Source organism: Coregonus lavaretus (genome assembly GCF_964263955.1).
Source record: "Coregonus lavaretus genome assembly, chromosome: 15".
Classification (NCBI taxonomy): Eukaryota; Metazoa; Chordata; class Actinopteri; order Salmoniformes; family Salmonidae; genus Coregonus; species Coregonus lavaretus.
This window is the reverse complement of record NC_140002.1, coordinates 2,315,392-2,333,511: the sequence shown is the minus strand read 5'-3', so window position 1 is coordinate 2,333,511 and position 18,120 is coordinate 2,315,392. Positions and strand designations below refer to the sequence as shown.

At 40.8% G+C, this 18,120-nt stretch overlaps 2 protein-coding genes across 6 annotated transcripts; both read right to left on the bottom strand.

Annotated features, from left to right (window-relative positions):
• Window positions 1-2,609: 2,609 nt before the first annotated feature.
• Window positions 2,610-5,309, bottom strand: LOC311142653 (proheparin-binding EGF-like growth factor). 2 transcript variants are annotated; one of them, XM_084178306.1, is made up of 6 exons: window positions 5,097-5,309; window positions 4,509-4,718; window positions 4,167-4,341; window positions 3,901-4,056; window positions 3,691-3,775; window positions 2,610-3,564 (listed from the first exon to the last, which is right to left on the bottom strand). In XM_084178306.1, exons 1-5 carry the CDS (start codon window positions 5,143-5,145, stop codon window positions 3,706-3,708), a joined length of 660 nt encoding a protein of 219 aa, XP_084034432.1. In that variant the 5' UTR covers window positions 5,146-5,309; the 3' UTR covers window positions 2,610-3,564; window positions 3,691-3,705. The 2 variants fall into 2 exon arrangements, with proteins under 2 accessions (XP_084034432.1, XP_084034433.1); XM_084178307.1 differs by having other exon boundaries at window positions 4,167-4,293; window positions 5,097-5,290.
• Window positions 5,310-7,304: 1,995 nt separating this feature from the next.
• Window positions 7,305-17,523, bottom strand: LOC311142434 (heterogeneous nuclear ribonucleoprotein H2-like). 4 transcript variants are annotated; one of them, XM_084178080.1, is made up of 11 exons: window positions 17,458-17,523; window positions 15,749-15,856; window positions 15,475-15,630; window positions 15,196-15,339; window positions 14,451-14,589; window positions 13,353-13,549; window positions 12,994-13,100; window positions 12,743-12,878; window positions 12,520-12,603; window positions 12,102-12,201; window positions 7,305-7,981 (listed from the first exon to the last, which is right to left on the bottom strand). In XM_084178080.1, exons 2-11 carry the CDS (start codon window positions 15,831-15,833, stop codon window positions 7,978-7,980), a joined length of 1,152 nt encoding a protein of 383 aa, XP_084034206.1. In that variant the 5' UTR covers window positions 15,834-15,856; window positions 17,458-17,523; the 3' UTR covers window positions 7,305-7,977. The 4 variants fall into 4 exon arrangements, with proteins under 4 accessions (XP_084034206.1, XP_084034204.1, XP_084034207.1 ...); XM_084178078.1 differs by having other exon boundaries at window positions 12,106-12,201; XM_084178081.1 differs by having other exon boundaries at window positions 13,362-13,549.
• Window positions 17,524-18,120: the final 597 nt, after the last annotated feature.

Genomic DNA, 18,120 nt, shown 5'->3' with positions numbered 1-18,120 from the left:
TTAAAGCATTAGACCTATCACTAAAAGCTTCAGTCATACAAAAGTTATACTTAAATCCGAACTGGTTCTCAAGCAAATTAGTAAGATTGTCTCACCCAATGTTCAAGAATGGCCTTTTTCCCTTTATTCAGATTACAACAACTCATTTTCAGTTATTTGAAAAGGAAATCATCTCCCAAATATCACTATTTCTAAAACAAGCCATAGAAAGTTGGTTGCAATTTCAATTTAATCCTCAAGAAACGACAGAACAAATAATGCAACAAATATTGACAGAATGTTTAAAAAAGGTATAATCTTCGTAAATTATATCATCGGTAGGACTGGTGGAGTTGTCGCACATGCAGCTAACAAAAACATATGGAAATGTCTGCTCTACCCAAAATTACAACCAAATAATTGCAGCCTTACCGCAAAAGTGGAAGAGGAAAGTGGAAGGGGGAGAAAGTAAGGAACTTGTCTGTCGGCCTTGCATTAAAGAACATAATTGGTTAAGGAAAACTGTGATAAATAAAAAAAGTATATCAGTTTCACTTAAGGACCAAAGGATTGACAGCCGTCCCATATAGATTGCAAAATAGTTGGGAAGAGATTTTTGACGTACCGAACCCATGGCATAGTGTTTATGAACTGACACGCAAAATGACACCGGATTCAAAACTTAGAATCTTTCAATTTAAATTATTATATAAAATTCTTGCTACCAATAGAATGTTATTTATATTGGGGACACAATCTTCCCAGCTCTGCAGATTTTGCTGTGAAGAGACAGAATCATTAGATCATTTGTTTTGGTTCTGTCCATTTGTAGCTTGTTTTTGGACACAGGTCCAGGAATGGCTAAAGGATTGCAATATTTACCTGGAGCTAACCTTGCAGATAGCACTACTGGGTGATCTGAAAAGTCATAGTCAATCGATCAATGATATAATAATACTTTTAGCAAAACAAAAAACAAAAAAATCAGAATCTGTAGAAGCAATGAGAATAGAAAGGTTCAGAACTTTTGTAAAACATCACAGTACGGTTGAAATATATATGGCAAATAGAAATCCTATACTGTATGGATGGTGATAAGAGATAGATGGAAGGTATTGAATGGAGTTGAAGGATGGGACTAATAACAAATAACAACAAATAATAACAAGATAACTAATAATGTAAGCACACTGTGTCCATAATAAGTATATAGGTTGTATGTTGGGAGCTTTTGGGAAAGAGCACAGTTAGAAAGATATGGCATATAGAAGCAAACCGGATGGACATCATGAAAATGATCGGAGAGGTTGAGAGTAGAATAAGTTCAGGAGCAAAAACAAATAAAATAGAATTATTGTAAAATTGACTGTGTCCATAAGGTGTAGATAGTAAGTATAGGCTGGAAGTAGAGGCCTGGGCATTGTTGTTCACTAATTTACCCCAAGTAGGGAAAGGATGGCGGGGTTGAAAAGTAATAAAGGGGAGTATATATATAAAAAACATGGGGGATTGGAAGTGATGCAGACAATTACATTGATAGAAGTTACAATCTATCTGCAATATTAAGCTGATCTACCCCCAGGAAAAAAAAAGAAAAAAAAAAGCATTTAATTGTTAGTCCACACGTTGTTTATGAAGCATGTGACACTTTGATTGATTGTGAAACTTGTAGGGTTCGTAGAGCAAAACTGAGAACGCCATCGTGTTTGTGAGAGTCATCTTTCCATAGAGGTGTCATATTAGTGTGATACCGTTCGGACGCTACAGATGTTTTTGTGAGAAGACTGATTTTCGGGATGTCTCATGGTCTGACAAACACCGCTGTAGCTCGGACACCTTCCACTGCACAAGGCAGATACTCTACCTCTAGCTTAAACAGACATATTTTAATGGGGATTTTCTAATTATTTACTTATTATGCCTTCAACGGAACATGACGGGGGCCTCAAGCGAAGAATGTTTTCAAATGTATTTTAATTTTAATGCCCAGCTCATGAGGCCCCTTGATGATGTGAGGCCTGAGGCAATTGCCTCTTCTGCTTAATGGTAAGTCCGCCTGTGCTGTGACCCCAGTCTCTGAGGGTGTCTCAGGGAGAGTTGTGATATGTAAAATATTATATTTCCAATTCACACATGCGTATAAATACACACTTGTACATGTGTGAAATAGGACAAATATAAGCGCCCAGCCAAATTATTATTATTGCATTCATGGATATGTCCTGGTGAAAAAATAGGGAAGCTGGTCATTCCACTGACGTCTTTCACTTTGTTTAGCAGTCAGCTATTCCCTATACCTGTAGTATTTCAACTACAGATGGTCACTGTAGAATCTGTCTACCAAGCCTGATTTGTGATAACATATCTAAATCAAGAGATTAGTTTTACCACTGCAGCTGCAGGAAGTGCTTCCTAGGGGGTTTCCTGACCAACTAAAATGGCGCCGGTGGTCAAACCACATAAACTCCCTATTATCATAGCACATGATGTTCCCAGAATATCTACAGTGACTGGCAAACATGATTGGAACAGAAAGGGTGTAGGTAAAACAGTATTTTGCAAACACATATAACTTAATCAGTAAAGAAAATAAAACCAGAAACTACAAAAATGAGAACTACATGGAATTTGACTGTGAAAAGCTGTGTTTATTTTTGCCCTTTTCGTTCTGAAAACATTTCTCAAGTTGATGTTTCATCGAATTGCAGTTTACATCAAACTCTGTCCTTATTCCTCACATTTTTGACAAAATGTTTTATTTCTGGCATTATTGATTGTTCAAACCTCACTCTGTCCGTGAAATAGAAACAAGTACATAATGAATGCTCTTTCACCTTCAGCATTTCTTCTGCAATTCTGTTTTCTTCTGAGGTTTATTATTTTGGTATAACCAAAAATATTATATTAAAACTTGAGCAGCATGTTGTTTCTACGCTATAAATACATATTAACATAAATATGACAGAATACAGAAGCATACAAACAAACTGACAGTGCACTCTGAACATAAAAAAAGCAAGTATAAATCTGAATAAATACCTCTTAAGTACTCAATAAATAAATTATTTAAAGGACTGATACAATACACCATACTACAATGAAAATGCTGGTAAAAAACCACATACAAAAACCACATGGAGATTAGGCACACTTTTCTACAAATAATGTAATTTCAGATGGAGGAGGAAAGCTTCACACAGCTGAGAGGGCACAATCATTTCCCTATTGTGATACTGTATGTCAGATAGCTTGAGGGACGAGCATCACGTAGGAGTGACACCAACTGACAACAATCTAAATTCCCTAAATTCTCTCCTCGGTCAGCTTTAATTCCTCTGTGTCATGTAAAATGACTTCAGTCAAGTTCGTTTGCCCCAATTTAGTTCATGGAGATTTCTGTTCCAATTGGGAAACGGCCCACGCATATAATCATGGTTTGCCATCCAAACTTTCATTCAGGAGGTCTGTCAGACCATGCAGGTGTCCTACGAGGTAGACATAATACATCTCCCCCCTGCGTCACCACAGGTTCCTCTTGGGGATGAACTTTACCTTCAAATGAACTGAGGTAGAATTGTCATCCTCCTAGCGGAAATAGAGCACATGGAGAAACAATAAGCAACCACCTATTCACATAACTTTATGACAATGCCTCAGACAAAAAAAAACTGTATGAGGCCATGAATCGTTGTGTAATAGAAAGACACTCACTCTGTCACTAGATTATCAGGGATGTGCGACCGCCTCAAGCTTGACCTTCTCATTGTCAAGGTTGTATTGACCTTGCTTATGACACCTAATATGACAATGGAGGAAAACAGTATGTTAATAATATTGGTGGACAGGACAGGGGCGAGTTGGTGATCCTGAAACATCTCAAACTTTTTAAAAGACAAGAAACAAGTTCTGAGGCACACTGACCTGATGGCCATTAAAATGGCGATGACTGTCAGACACAGAAAGGACACAACCACTGCTACCACAGCCAGCGCTATTGTCCTGTTGTAGCCTCCTGCTTCCTTTGTCACCGGCAGGCTGAAAAGGTGACACCGCTCACCAGAGTATCCCGGCAGACATCTAAAAAAGAAATACAGTAAACAGTGACTTGAGTTTGGAGACACAATCACAGATGATAAGTGTCTCTAACAAAATACAGATATGGCGCTGAATGAGGGGATGGGGCTCACATGCAGGATGGCTCTCGTAGCTCTCTCAGGTATTGGCAGACCCCATGAATGCAGTAGTCTTTATATTTCCTCAGACAGGGGTTCCTCTTCTTACCCTTGCCGTTTCTCTTGCTCGCCCTTCTCCTGTCTGTGTAGGGAGACATGGGCAGATCTTTCGGCTTGGTGGAAAATGCCACTGGAGATGAGAGGAAGACGGGAACGTCAAATAACGTGCAATATATTTATTAACAACAAATAATTGGGATTCGGAGCGATAAGATCCCTATACATTGTAAATAGGTTCCTTATGCAAAACGTGAATCTGATGAATAAATAGAAATAAACTGTGGTAAACTGCTGTACCTTTTGGAAATTCCATTTCGTAATCCCCAGACAGATAGTCCTCTTCACCATGTTCATAATAGTACTCCTCCTCCTTGTCATATTCTAGCTGGTTGTCTCTTGTTTTCAGATCATTGTGGAGGAGACTGACCACAGCTAATTGGGCAGGAGAGTTATCTTCGTGCTGGTCAATGGTAATGGCAGAGGCACCACTTGATAGCCTGAAACACACTGGAGACACACACATGGGTAACTTTTATTAGAATACTATTAAAGCATGAGATTGAATGCAGACACACAAAGTAGGTTAATGCCTCCCGAGTGACAAGAGAGAGAGAACAGAGAGGAAACATGCCCCGACTCCAGTTCATTGACACATTAAATAGTTTGACATATTAGGCTATACATGTTAAAACCTATGTTAAGAAATGTCATATATAGCCTAGTAAGCCTACTATTATATATTCCTACATAATATATGATTATTCTATACATTTTTCGAACGGCTGGGCTAGCCTATATAATATAACCCCAAGATAAACAGATCGCTGCAACATTGTCACGGTTTGGTTTTAAGTCCCGACCAGTCATTGGTCCCGACTCACTCACCGGATCCATAAGCGAGAAAAAGCGCAGATCTGAGGTATACAATATTCATTTTTTGGAGCTACTGAAAATAAACTCAGAATGAGGCGTGATCCTTTTGATCTAAATTCCACGGTACGATCTATGCCCAGTTAAACGTGTATACGTCCAGTAAGCTAAAGGTGTCGCTGCTTCTCAGCAAGTGACCTCTGTATCACAGTCTACTGCTTGGCGCGGGCTGTTGGAAAAGAACTGTTCATTTTCCTACTGGAGCAATTATGTATGTCGCCTCCCAATGATTCATGGCCACACCTTTCAATAAAGGAGGCTGAGCCTATGCTGTAGTGTGAATTTCATGGCAGATACCAGAGACCTATTCCTAGTATTCAATGAGCGGACATCCTAATGTCATTATTTCTGACAGTCCGTAACCTCCACTGTGATGATCAGTCCAGCAGAAAGCCAGCGATGGCAGGTTATATGCACTACGTTATCCTGCCTATCCTATAATAAAGGAAGCCTTTAGCATAGACCTAATAATCATGCACGTGCGTCAAAAGGTTCACTTTTTTAGACTTTCAATTTACACATCTCAAGCGATCACTATAATTCTGTATTATGGGCCAATCATTTTATAACAAAAATCTTTGATTTGTCCGAGGATGGAAGTTGATCAAATATATGTTAAATATAATGGACGGTATTTAGCCTACGCGCGCATACGGACAGGTACAGAGACGATATTGGAACTAATGGCATAGTGTTTATGAACTGACACGCAAAACGACACCGGATTCAAAACTTAGAATCTTTCAATTTAAATTATTATATAAAATTCTTGCTACCAATAGAATGTTATTTATATGGGGGATACAATCTTCCCAGCTCTGCAGATTTTGCTGTGAAGAGACAGAATCATTAGATCATTTGTTTTGGTTCTGTCCATTGGTAGCTTGTTTTTGGACACAGGTCCAGGAATGGCTAAAGGATTGCAATATTTACCTGGAACTAACCTTGCAGATAGCATTACTGGGTGATCTGAAAAGTCATAGTCAATCAATCAATAATATAATAATACTTTTAGCAAAAATGTTTATTTTTAATTCAGAATCTGTAGAAGCAATGAGAATAGAAAGGTTCAGAACTTTTGTAAAACATCACAGTACGGTTGAAATATATATGGCAAATAGAAATCCTATACTGTATGGATGGTGTTAAGAGATAGATGGGAGGTATTGAATGGAGTTGAAGGATGGGACTAATAACAAATAACAACAAAGATAGCTAATAGTGTAAGCATACTGTGTCCATAATAAGTATATAGGTTGTATGTTGGGAGCTTTTGGGAAAGAGCACAGTTAGAAATATATGGCATATAGAAGCAAACCGGATGGACATCATGAAAATGATCGGAGAGGTTGAGAGTAGAAGAAGTTCAGGAGCAATAAAAAATAAAATAAAAAGTAAAATTAACTCTGTCCATAAGGTGTAGATAGTAAGTATAGGCTGGAAGTAGAGGCCTGGGCATTGTTGTTCACTAATTTACTCCAAGTAGGGAAAGGATGGTGGGGTTGAAAAGTAATAAAGGGGAGTATATATATATTTTAAAAAATAAAAAAACATGGGGGATTGGAAGTGATGCAGACAATTACATTGATAGAAGATACAATCCATCTGCAATATTAAGCTGATCCATCCCCCCCCCCCAAAAAAAAAAAATACTGGTGCGCTTTCTGAAGGCCTAGGGTAGGTGGGCTATTACGAGAAGCGTACGGAGAATAGTAGAGGTATTTTGCAATGGTCCGAGCAGGAGCTGCTGACAGGTCAATACATTATCACATCTTACTGTGAAATACAGAAATAACAATATGGCATGCACCTTTCACTACTGAATGGTATTCCTAAACTCTTGAACGTGTGCTCAGGATACTTAGGCCCCTAAACCAGAATCTGGGTTAACAAAGGAGTCGTTGAATATGGAGTATTCTTTTAAAGGATTAAAGGAGAATCGCCCAGATTCTGGTTCAATGGGCCCCTAGCATGCATTACAAAGCACGACTATGAGCAAAATAGGTCAACAGCGCCACCCAGTGTTAGAATGGGGTAGTAGTAACTAACAGTAGAACGCCAATGAGCACTCTATTTATTCCAGGAATAGCATTTAGGTGTCTGGGAAACAAGCCCGTGGTGATTGCCCCAAAATATATTGCTTTAAAAGGAATGAGAAGAGAAAATATGTTAACAAGTTTATTAACGATGCCCAATAACAGAATCAAAACCAAGACAGTGAGAAGAGATGAGACGACTATTACAAGGTTTAAAACATTTAGCAGTTTGAGAGTCAACCAAAAAGAATATCCTGTTTATTTAACAAGAGGCTATTTCAACATGCTCTTTAACATTATAAAAATCCCTCAGGCTCAACGCAAGTTTATAGAAACTATGAAAAAGGAGCTGAAAATGTTTGTCTCGGAGGAGCAATCATGATTACCATATTTACAAAAGCACACGTTGCTTCAAACAGAATCCAGTCATTCAGGCTTGAACTACAGGTATAACTAGGGTGGAACCGAAATCCATCACCCTGTGCTGTCTCGGATTCACAATACAAAAAAACAAAACAAACATACTGACTTCAGTGAGTTAAGTTAAGGTTAAGAAAGGCTGTGGTAAAAACTTGTCCTCCCCTCATCTTTCATACAATAGAGTTGAACCACTCCAGTATGTACAGAATCTGTAACCCTCTCGAACAAACAAACATAACATAATTTTGCCAACAGCGAAGAAGCTAGTTTTCCACACCACCCCCCGGAACCCCTACATGCCCCATCCTGCTCCCATGCTGCCATTCATGCCCACGGAGCCACGGCTGCTGCCATAGTAACTGCTGCTCATCCCGCTCTGATTACCTAACAGGAAAAAGAAATACCAACATTATTACCGACGCAGACTTACCTTCTCCAATACAAAAAATATATATGCAAAGAAAGTGGATACTCATGGATGGGCATCACAATTGTAAAATGTCAACAAAATTGGAGACACCACGTCATTTTTGGAGACATGTTATTGACAGTAAACTATTGTAGATGCGACTGCTAACTAAATAAAACATTTTAGCTGGCTAGCTAATCATTTTAGCTAAATGTGGGGCAAACAATTCAGTTATGTACCGTTAATTTGAGGGATTGGGGTGAAAGAAATCGAGTTATATAGTGATACTTTACGATATACTGTATTGACAATATCGCAATATTTTAGCGCTAGTTGGCTGTACCTGCACCAAAACACCATTATTGTTCCTTCATAGCTTGTTCTCAATCTTTTTACACAGGGAGCCAATTTGTTTTCAGCACTTTTATTTCCATGACTGATCAAAACTCGTTCTCATGGCTTTCTCATCCCTCTGCAACAGACATACAGTGAGGGAAAAAAGTATTTGATCCCCCGCTGATTTTGTACGTTTGCCCACTGACAAAGACATGATCAGTCTATAATTTTAGTGGTAGGTTTATTTGAACAGTGAGAGACAGAATAACAACAAAAAAATCCAGAAAAACGCATGTCAAAAATGTTAGAAATTGATTTGCATTTTAATGAGGGAAATAAGTATTTGACCCCTCTGCAAAACATGACTTCGTACTTGGTGGCAAAACCCTTGTTGGCAATCACAGAGGTCAGACGTTTCTTGTAGTTGGCCACCAGGTTTGCATACATCTCAGGAGGGATTTTGTTCCACTCCTCTTTGTAGATCTTCTCCAAGTCATTAAGGTTTCGAGGCTGACGTTTGGCAACTCGAACCTTCAGCTCCCTCCACAGATTTTCTATGGGATTAAGGTCTGGAGACTGGCTATGCCACTCCAGGACCTTAATGTGCTTCTTCTTGAGCCACTCCTTTGTTGCCTTGGCCGTGTGTTTTGGGTCATTGTCATGCTGGAATACCCATCCACGACCCATTTTCAATGCCCTGGCTGAGGGAAGGAGGTTCTCACCCAAGATTTGACTGTACATGGCCCCGTCCATCGTCCCTTTGATGCGGTGAAGTTGTCCTGTCCCCTTAACAGAAAAACACCCCCAAAGCATAATGTTTCCACCTCCATGTTTGACGGTCGGGATGGTGTTCTTGGGGTCGTAGGCAGCATTCCTCCTCCTCCAAACACGGCGAAGTTGAGTTGATGCCATAGAGCTCGATTTTGGTCTCATCTGACCACAACACTTTCACCCAGTTCTCCTCTGAATCATTCAGATGTTCATTGGCAAACTTCAGATGGCCCTGTATATGTGCTTTCTTGAGCAGGGGGACCTTGCGGGCGCTGCAGGATTTCAGTCCTTCACGGCGTAGTGTGTTACCAATTGTTTTCTTGGTGATTATGGTCCCAGCTGCCTTGAGATCATTGACAAGATCCTCCCGGGTAGTTCTGGGCTGATTCCTCACCGTTCTCATGATCATTGCAACTCCACGAGGTGAGATCTTGCATGGAGCCCCAGGCCGAGGGAGATTGACAGTTATTTTGTGTTTCTTCCATTTGCAAATAATCGCACCAACTGTTGTCACCTTCTCACCAAGCTGCTTGGTGATGGTCTTGTAGCCCATTCCAGCCTTGTGTAGGTCTACAATCTTGTCCCTGACATCCTTGGAGAGGTCTTTGGTCTTGGCCATGGTGGAGAGTTTGGTATCTGATTGATTGATTGCTTCTGTGGACAGGTGTCTTTTATACAGGTAACAAGCTGAGATTAGGAGCACTCCCTTTAAGAGTGTGCTCCTAATCTCAGCTTGTTACATGTATAAAAGAAACCTTGGAGCCAGAAATCTTTCTGATTGAGAGGGGGTCAAATACTTATTTCCCTCATTAAAATGCAAATCAATTTATAACATTTTTGACGTGCGTCTTTCTGGATTTTTTTGTTGTTATTCTGTCTCTCACTGTTCAAATAAACCTACCATTAAAATTATAGACTGATCATTTCTTTGTCAGTGGGCAAACGTACAAAATCAGCAGGGGATCAAATACTTTTTTCCCTCACTGTATGGTGAGCAATAAAATCACAGTATCGAATCGCAATACGTATAGAATCATGAGACTCGCAATGCATACAGGTAAAAGTCAGTAAATTAGAATATTTTGAAAAACTTGATTTATTTCAGTAATTGCATTCAAAAGGTGTAACTTGTACATTATATTTATTCATTGCACACAGACTGATGCATTCAAATGTTTATTTCATTTAATTTTGATGATTTGAAGTGGCAACAAATGAAAATCCAAAATTCCGTGTGTCACAAAATTAGAATATTGTGTAAGGGTTACATTTTGAAGACACCTGGTGCCACAAAATAATCAGCTGATTAACTCAAAACACCTGCAAAGGGCTTTAAATGGTCTCTCAGTCCAGTTCTGAAGCCTACACAAACATGGGGAAGACTTCAGATTTGACAGCTGTCCAAAAGGCGACCATCGACACATTGCACAAGGAGGGAAAGACACAAAAGGTTATTGCAGAAGAGGCTGGCTGTTCTCAGAGCTCTGTGTCCAAACACATTAATAGAGAGGCAAAGGGAAGGAAAAACTGTGGTCAGAAAAAGTGTACAAGCGATAGGGATCACCGCGCCCTAGTCAAGATTGTGAAAAAAAACCCATTCAAAAATGTGGGGGAGATTCACAAGGAGTGGACAGCTGCTGGAGTCAGGGCTTCAAGATCCACCACCAAGAGACGCTTGAAAGACATGGGTTTCAACTGCCGCATACCTCGTGTCAAGCCACTGTTGACCAAGAAACAGCGCGAAAAGCGTCTCACCTGGGCTAAGGAAAAAAAGAGCTGGACTGCTGCTGAGTGGTCTAAAGTCATGTTTTCTGACGAAAGCAAATTTTGCATTTCCTTTGGAAATCGAGGTCCCAGAGTCTGGAGGAAGACAGGAGAGGCACAGGATCCACGTTGCCTGAAGTCTAGTGTAAAGTTTCCACCATCAGTGATGGTTTGGGGTGCCATGTCATCTGCTGGTGTCGGTCCACTCTGTTTCCTGAGATCAAGGGTCAACGCAGCCGTCTACCAGCAAGTTTTAGAGCACTTCATGCTTCCTGCTGCTGACCTGCTCTATGGAGATGGAGATTTCAGGTTCCAACAGGACTTGGCGCCTGCACACAGCGCAAAATCTACCCGTGCCTGGTTTACGGACCATGGTATTTCTGTTCTAAATTGGCCAGCCAACTCCCCTGACCTTAGCCCCATAGAAAATCTGTGGGGTATTGTGAAAAGGAAGATGCAGAATGCCAGACCCAACAACGCAGAAGAGTTGAAGGCCACTATCAGAGCAACCTGGGCTCTCATAACACCTGAGCAGTGCCAGAAACTCATCGACTCCATGCCACGCCGCATTAATGCAGTAATTGAGGCAAAAGGAGCTCCAACCAAGTATTGAGTATTGTACATGCTCATATTTTTCATTTTCATACTTTTCAGTTGGCCAACATTTCTAAAAAATCCCTTTTTTGTATTAGCCTTAAGTAATATTCTAATTTTGTGACACACGGAATTTTGGATTTTCATTTGTTGCCACTTCAAATCATCAAAATTAAATGAAATAAACATTTGAATGCATCAGTCTGTGTGCAATGAATAAATATAATGTACAAGTTACACCTTTTGAATGCAATTACTGAAATAAATCAAGTTTTTCAAAATATTCTAATTTACTGACTTTTACCTGTATATCTTATCGTGAGGTCCCTGGCAATTCCCAGCCCAAGTTCATTTGCCACAACAAATCTCTTCGCTAGCAAATGCGATGTCTTCTCCAAAACGGCAATGTGTCTCCAGCAATGTTTACTTTTTTGACGTTCTATGGCATCTCCACTTTCCAAGCATATATGACCACATGTAATATTTTGGTAAGTGATGCAAATAGTGAACTATGTAGGGCCAGGATGTAAAATATATGTAGCTGCAGCAATTTCTCTTATCTGATATGGTAAGTAATGGGGCTTAATGTTAGTAACAACCCTCCTGTGACAGGCAGCAGAGAGCTGACACTTACTGTAATCATTGTACCCCCCCATGCTGGACTGGTTGCTATAGCCCCCCGTGTAACCAGTGCTCATCTGCTGGCTGCCTCCATAGGAAGATTGGTTGGCTGTGGAAAATAGAACTCTGTCAAATAAAATACCTTACAAACAATAATAATAATAATAATAAGCCATTTAGCAGACGCTTTTATCCAAAGCGACTTTCAGTCATGCGTGCATAAATTTTTGTGTATGGGTGGTCCCGGGGATCGAACCCACTACCCTGGCGTTACAAGCGCCGTGCTCTACCAGCTGAGCTACAGAGGATGTGGTGTGTATGTCCAATTAAAGCCAAACTGATTCTGCACACAGAACTACACTTGTTGGCCCAGAATACACTTTTATACCTTCATCTACTCCCCATCCTTCCGACTGAATAAACTCACCCATTGCCCCCATCATCTGTCCGCCATAGCCACCATTGCTGCCCCCTGCCGTGGAGTTGAGGAACAACTCAACATAACGGTGCTCTGAGGAAGAGAGGGCGGCGTGAAACAAGGCAAGCATCTTGATTGGATTAAAAAGACAGAAGATTGAGGATGCAACTATCCAGACAGGAACAGTGATCACCACCCACACACAGCACATATTAAATTACTGCAGACTCACGCATGTTGGCTTTATCCTTCGACATGGCTGCCACAGCATCCTCATGTGTGGCAAACTCCACATCAGCCTCTCCAGTCACCCTCCCGTCTGGCCCGACCTCGATGTGCACACGCACTGGGTTCAGTGGCGAGAAAAACTACATGGGAAAAAATTGCAACCATTAGCATGACCAGTCAGTGACCGTTTACCTTGCCATCAGGTGACCGTCAATGGCTGAGTGTGTATACTATGTAACTAGTTCTGGTACTCACACTGTAGATGTCAGTCTCTGTTGCCCGGTAAGGAAGCCCCCTCATGTGCACGCAGTGTCCGGTCGTACTCTGAAAACTTGAACCACCATCGCTATAACGATCTGAACCTATAGTTGTTAGGAAAGTCGACAGTGGTAGAAAGCTTATGATTTGTTCCACGAACGAATACATTAGAAATATACAAACTCCAGTATGCATTCTAACGTTCAAAAACATGTTCAGTTTTCCCATGCTGCTGTGTCCCATCATCACCATCCACCTGTAATTTCCAAAGACAGAGCAGAAACCAGAAAAAAAAAAAAAAAAAAATGTGTAGGGAAAAGGACGGAAGGGACGGAGAACTGAACTGGATTTCTCACCAGCCTCACCTCCGCTGTAGCCCCCACGGCGCATCCTGTCGAAAGAGCCTCCTCGGCTCATGCCGTTGTAGCCACGGCCGCCTCCACCACCAGGCCGGTCGTAGGGGCCTGGTCTCTGCATGCCGCCCATGGTTTTGCGTGGGGGCTCGTAGTTCGTCCGCACCTCCGCATTGCTGCTCTTGAATATCTCAATATACCTACAGGCACACAGACAAGCATTAGGCTAGGGTACCAGTCTCAAAAGGTTTAACGACTATTGAGCAAAAGATTAAAAAAAATCAGGTAGCACTAAGGACATAGGACTGTAGCATTTGTCCTGTTACTCACGTCCATGCATGTCAATCATAATATCTAGAAGAGAAGTAATGCCTCAAACTAGTTGTGACTTTCACTGACTGAACATTGAGGTTTCTCTTGTTAGGGTTAATGACAAATAGCCACTAGAATGCTACAGCTGTTTTCCTGTTCATGCTTTAAATAAACAAAAGAACCAGAGAATTACACTGTCAGTGTTACCATTATGCCATTATTGACCCCAGAATATCAAAGCTTTTCTTTTGACTGCAGGATCCATGGCCCAAGGAAGACTGGGTCTCAGTCACATCTGTGTGCCATGAGGGCCTGTGGATTAGTGCAGAGTGAAAACTGGTACCATCTAGGGCAAAAACACCATGGTGTCAAGGTGCCATTTTTAGAAAACACATTTAAATTCGATTCAAACTTAATTGGATTGGGACGTAGATGAAAATCATTTTATTTGTATCTGACCCAGTTCAGTGATGTATATTCTGAATTCTCCATCTACAGTACAAAAGGTGTTTCCTGACACCTTTGAGTAGAAGTCATTCGAAAACTTCCTCACAAAACCAAGTCCAGGACAATCACTCAGCACTAAAGTATGTTTTGGCCCAAAAATACGAAGCGCATCTCTGAATTCGAAGAGGCTATGGGCGATGATCTGAAATGGATACATGTATGAATGTCCTTGTAGCATGTGCAGGTTCTTGGCATGTGTCATTACCACAGAAGACAATTGTGGCAACAGGTGAATACCATAAGAAAAGCAGCGTAACCAGCCAACCAACCAACCATCCCCACCTGTGCCCTATTCTGTCCTTGTGTTTCTTTAGAGCCTTTTCAGCTATATCCTGTGAAGCAAACTGCACGAAGGCCTCCCCCGTACTCCTCCCCTGGAAGTCCACCGGCAATGTTATCCCATTTGGCACGATTTCCAACCCTTCAACCCAAGGACAGATAACCCCAGCGGGGGGACATATTAAATAAATCACATGCCCATTCACAGAGTTGTTGCTCTTTTTCTTCAAAAATAAAATGAAAAAAAAAAAAAAAAAACACATCAGACACGAGGACCCTATGAAAAGAAGAATAGCCTTTATGAACAGCGTGCCAGACGAGCGGCAGCATTTGGATCAATTATTTACTTACTGTCTGGTTTTTTTTGTACTTCATTCTGGGAACATAAACCAAATAAAAGGGACCCATAGAATAGTAGGGAGAAATTAAGTTAGTGCTTGTTTGTACCAATTAATAAGAGTGATGCTAATGTTGAGTGGATGACTATGGGGTCTGAATGTAAGATTCATCCAAAACAGAAGTATCCATCTTGGCTCTAATCAAGTCTCAGGTCTGATGGACTATCATTGTGAAGCCAATAACAGAGTTCAGATCCCAATTCAATGTCCAAGAGGCTATTAACATTAGAATTTTCCTTCAGCCAAGTCTTGAACTACAGGCAGTGTATTTTCAAAGCTATGTTGATATCAACTGAGGGTGATTATCTTAAGAGTTCATTGGACTGGAGGACAAAAGGCACCAAACACACCTAAGAAGAACTGGACAATCTCCTCCTTGCTACAGCCGAAGGGAAGGCCACGCAGCCGCACAAGCCCGTCCCCCTCAGTCTCTGGGCTGTTAGGACCAGTGTGCTTCATGACCCAGTCCATCTCCACGTTGTTCGATTTGAAGACTGAGACAGAAAACAGAACATGAGGATTCTTTAGCATCTAATCTCATATCAGAACATGTTGTCACAATCACCTTGAAGATAATCAAAAATCAAGACACTATTGGAACCGGGAGACAAAACCAAATTAATGAATACCTTCCACATATCGGTGACCCAGGGTCTCTCTGTCTTTCTTGACGGCAATCTTCAGGTCGTCCTCCGACTCCAGCTCTACGAAGGCCTCGCCGCTTGGCCTACCCTCACGAGTGTAGGTGAAATGGATGCTTGTCCCGTTGTTTGCAACTTTACAATCTGGAATATAATTACACCAATTTAGTCACCTGAAAATAATTCAGACATACTTAGAGGCTTGTTTTTATTTACATTTACATCATTTAGCAGAACAAAATAAGTATCCATGTTTTCTTACCAGAGAAAAATCTTGCCACTTCGTCAACAGCGCAAGACCAGGGAAGGCCACGAATACGCACCACAAATCCCTCTCCATCTGCCATGGTTGGTTTATGGTCGGTCAGCCCTGGTTTGAGAGAGGCAGTCAAAGTAAGATCCTATACATCAGGGGTCAGCAACAGGCAGCCCTCGGGCCAAAACCAGCCAGGGAAATTTTTTGGGCCCCTCAGTGTTTGGGTTTTTGTTTGTTTTTGGTATAAAAATATCTATATAACCATGAATTCAGGCCAAAAAATTTTGGGGAGAAAATCTGTTCCCAAGTATTCCCACGAATAAAAAAAAAAAGACGTGATATGTGATTGTGGCGCAGTGTAATCAAGGTGTGAAATTGTTATTTTTAACAACAACAAAAAAAAGTGTGCTTAATTGTGGCCAATTTGCAGTGTACAAATATATTATTATTATTATTATGTTGTTGTTGTTGTTTCGGCCCCCAACCATCCCTCAGACATAAATGGCCCACAACTGAATCTAGTTGCCTACCCCTGCTATACAGCCAGTGCATCTAGATGGGGAACTAGCATTTAAAGATTCACTATGCAGAAATCACTCCGCCATTTCCTGCTTGCTAAAATACTTAGCTTAATTTCAATTTATGTTGACAAAACAAAGAAGTATAGTGTAGAGAATCATTGTGCCATGTAAACTGCGTTGAAATCTCTTTTCCATAACCAAACATATTGTATTTTCAGCTTGTGTGCAAAACCTTAAATAAAACATGAAAAAATGAAACTTAACTGGGAAGCATAGAAATAACGCAAATAGAACACATCTATCGCTTCTTATGCTTGTTTTCAATGAGAATTACATATCTACAACACATTTCTATGTGAATTTAGTCCGTTCGTCCAAAAGTATCATACTGAAAAGGATCATGGTTTAGCGTTCTCGAAATATAAATTATTGGCCATCTCGCAAGAGTGTGGGACTTAGCTGAACCACAGCTGATTACCAAGGAGAACAAACGGGTCAGGCGGGAGCCATTTTGAGAGGTAAAGCCAGAGCACACCACTCTACACATCTTCAAATCGCAACCCGGGAAACGCAGACTCTGAATCAATTTCATTTCGGAATCACTAGCTAGCTAACGTTACTAGATAGGCGAACACGTAATAGAGAATATTTTACAGCAGTCTATTATTCTATTCAACTCCTGTATCAATGGCATGGCCATTTGAGTTGCTAGCTAAACAGTAATTTTTTATTTGGATGGGCTGGCCTTATACCAATCTCTGGCTGGCCTAAAAAACAGAGCCAATGTGAGGTTTTATTTAGCTGACGTTAACTTGCTAGGTAATGTAGGCGGCTCGCGAATATTTCAATGAATGAGTAGGTAACCTTAGCTAGCTAGATTATGAATTTAGACGTATTATTCTATTGCACATCTGTTATTAGTTAGCGAGTAAATGCCTGAATGATAATTTACAAAACCAGCAACAATGTTGGATGTTTGTTAGCTAGTTACACAAAGCATGCTATCGGCAATCAGACAAAGACGTCGCAGGCCTCAAGACTCCCATGGCTTGGCTAGCGACCCATCCATTTATCGAGGTCAGTCTGCAATTAGAAAACTCATGTATAAATACTTATACTTCAAACCTGAGTTATTACACATGCGTTATCTAAACTTTCGGCTTTAATAGAATGCGACCACAAAAATGAAAATACCTTGTTTTTTCTAGTCGGGTTTTCGGCGTGGTTAGTGTTCCTACAACGCCGGAACCACAAAACGAATATTGGGAAGTTCTTCTTCTTTACATTTGTATTGGCGGATCGCAACCAACTGAAAGGTGCATACACCGCCACCTACTGTACTGGAGTGTGAGGACTCCCTATTAATATATTTATATTATAAAATAATAATAAGCCATTTAGCAGACGCTTTTATCCAAAGCGACTTACAGTCATGCGTGCATAATTTTTTTGTGTGTATGGGTGGTCCCGGGGAAAGAAACCCACTAACCTTGGCGTTATAAGCGCCGTGCTCTACCAGCTGAGCTACAGAGGACCACATTTATCTAGCCCTGTGTTTTTGCCTACTGTTCTGGAGTGTGAATTCATTACACTATGTGACACAAAAGGGAAGGGGAAACAAGACTGGGGAATGGAAAGAGAAATTGCCCAACCAACTAACCAAAGCCTATTAAAACCTCATCACTATCCCACTACTTGGCCCTATCTGATCCTACAACAGGCCGGCAGCCTGGGAGGACGGGACACTATCGTTCAACATACCTTGTAACTCTTCTGCAGTAAAATCTCGTACACCCAAGTACTCCTCTGCAGCTGCTACCACAACTATTTATCTATGATTTACGTTCCATTTCTGCT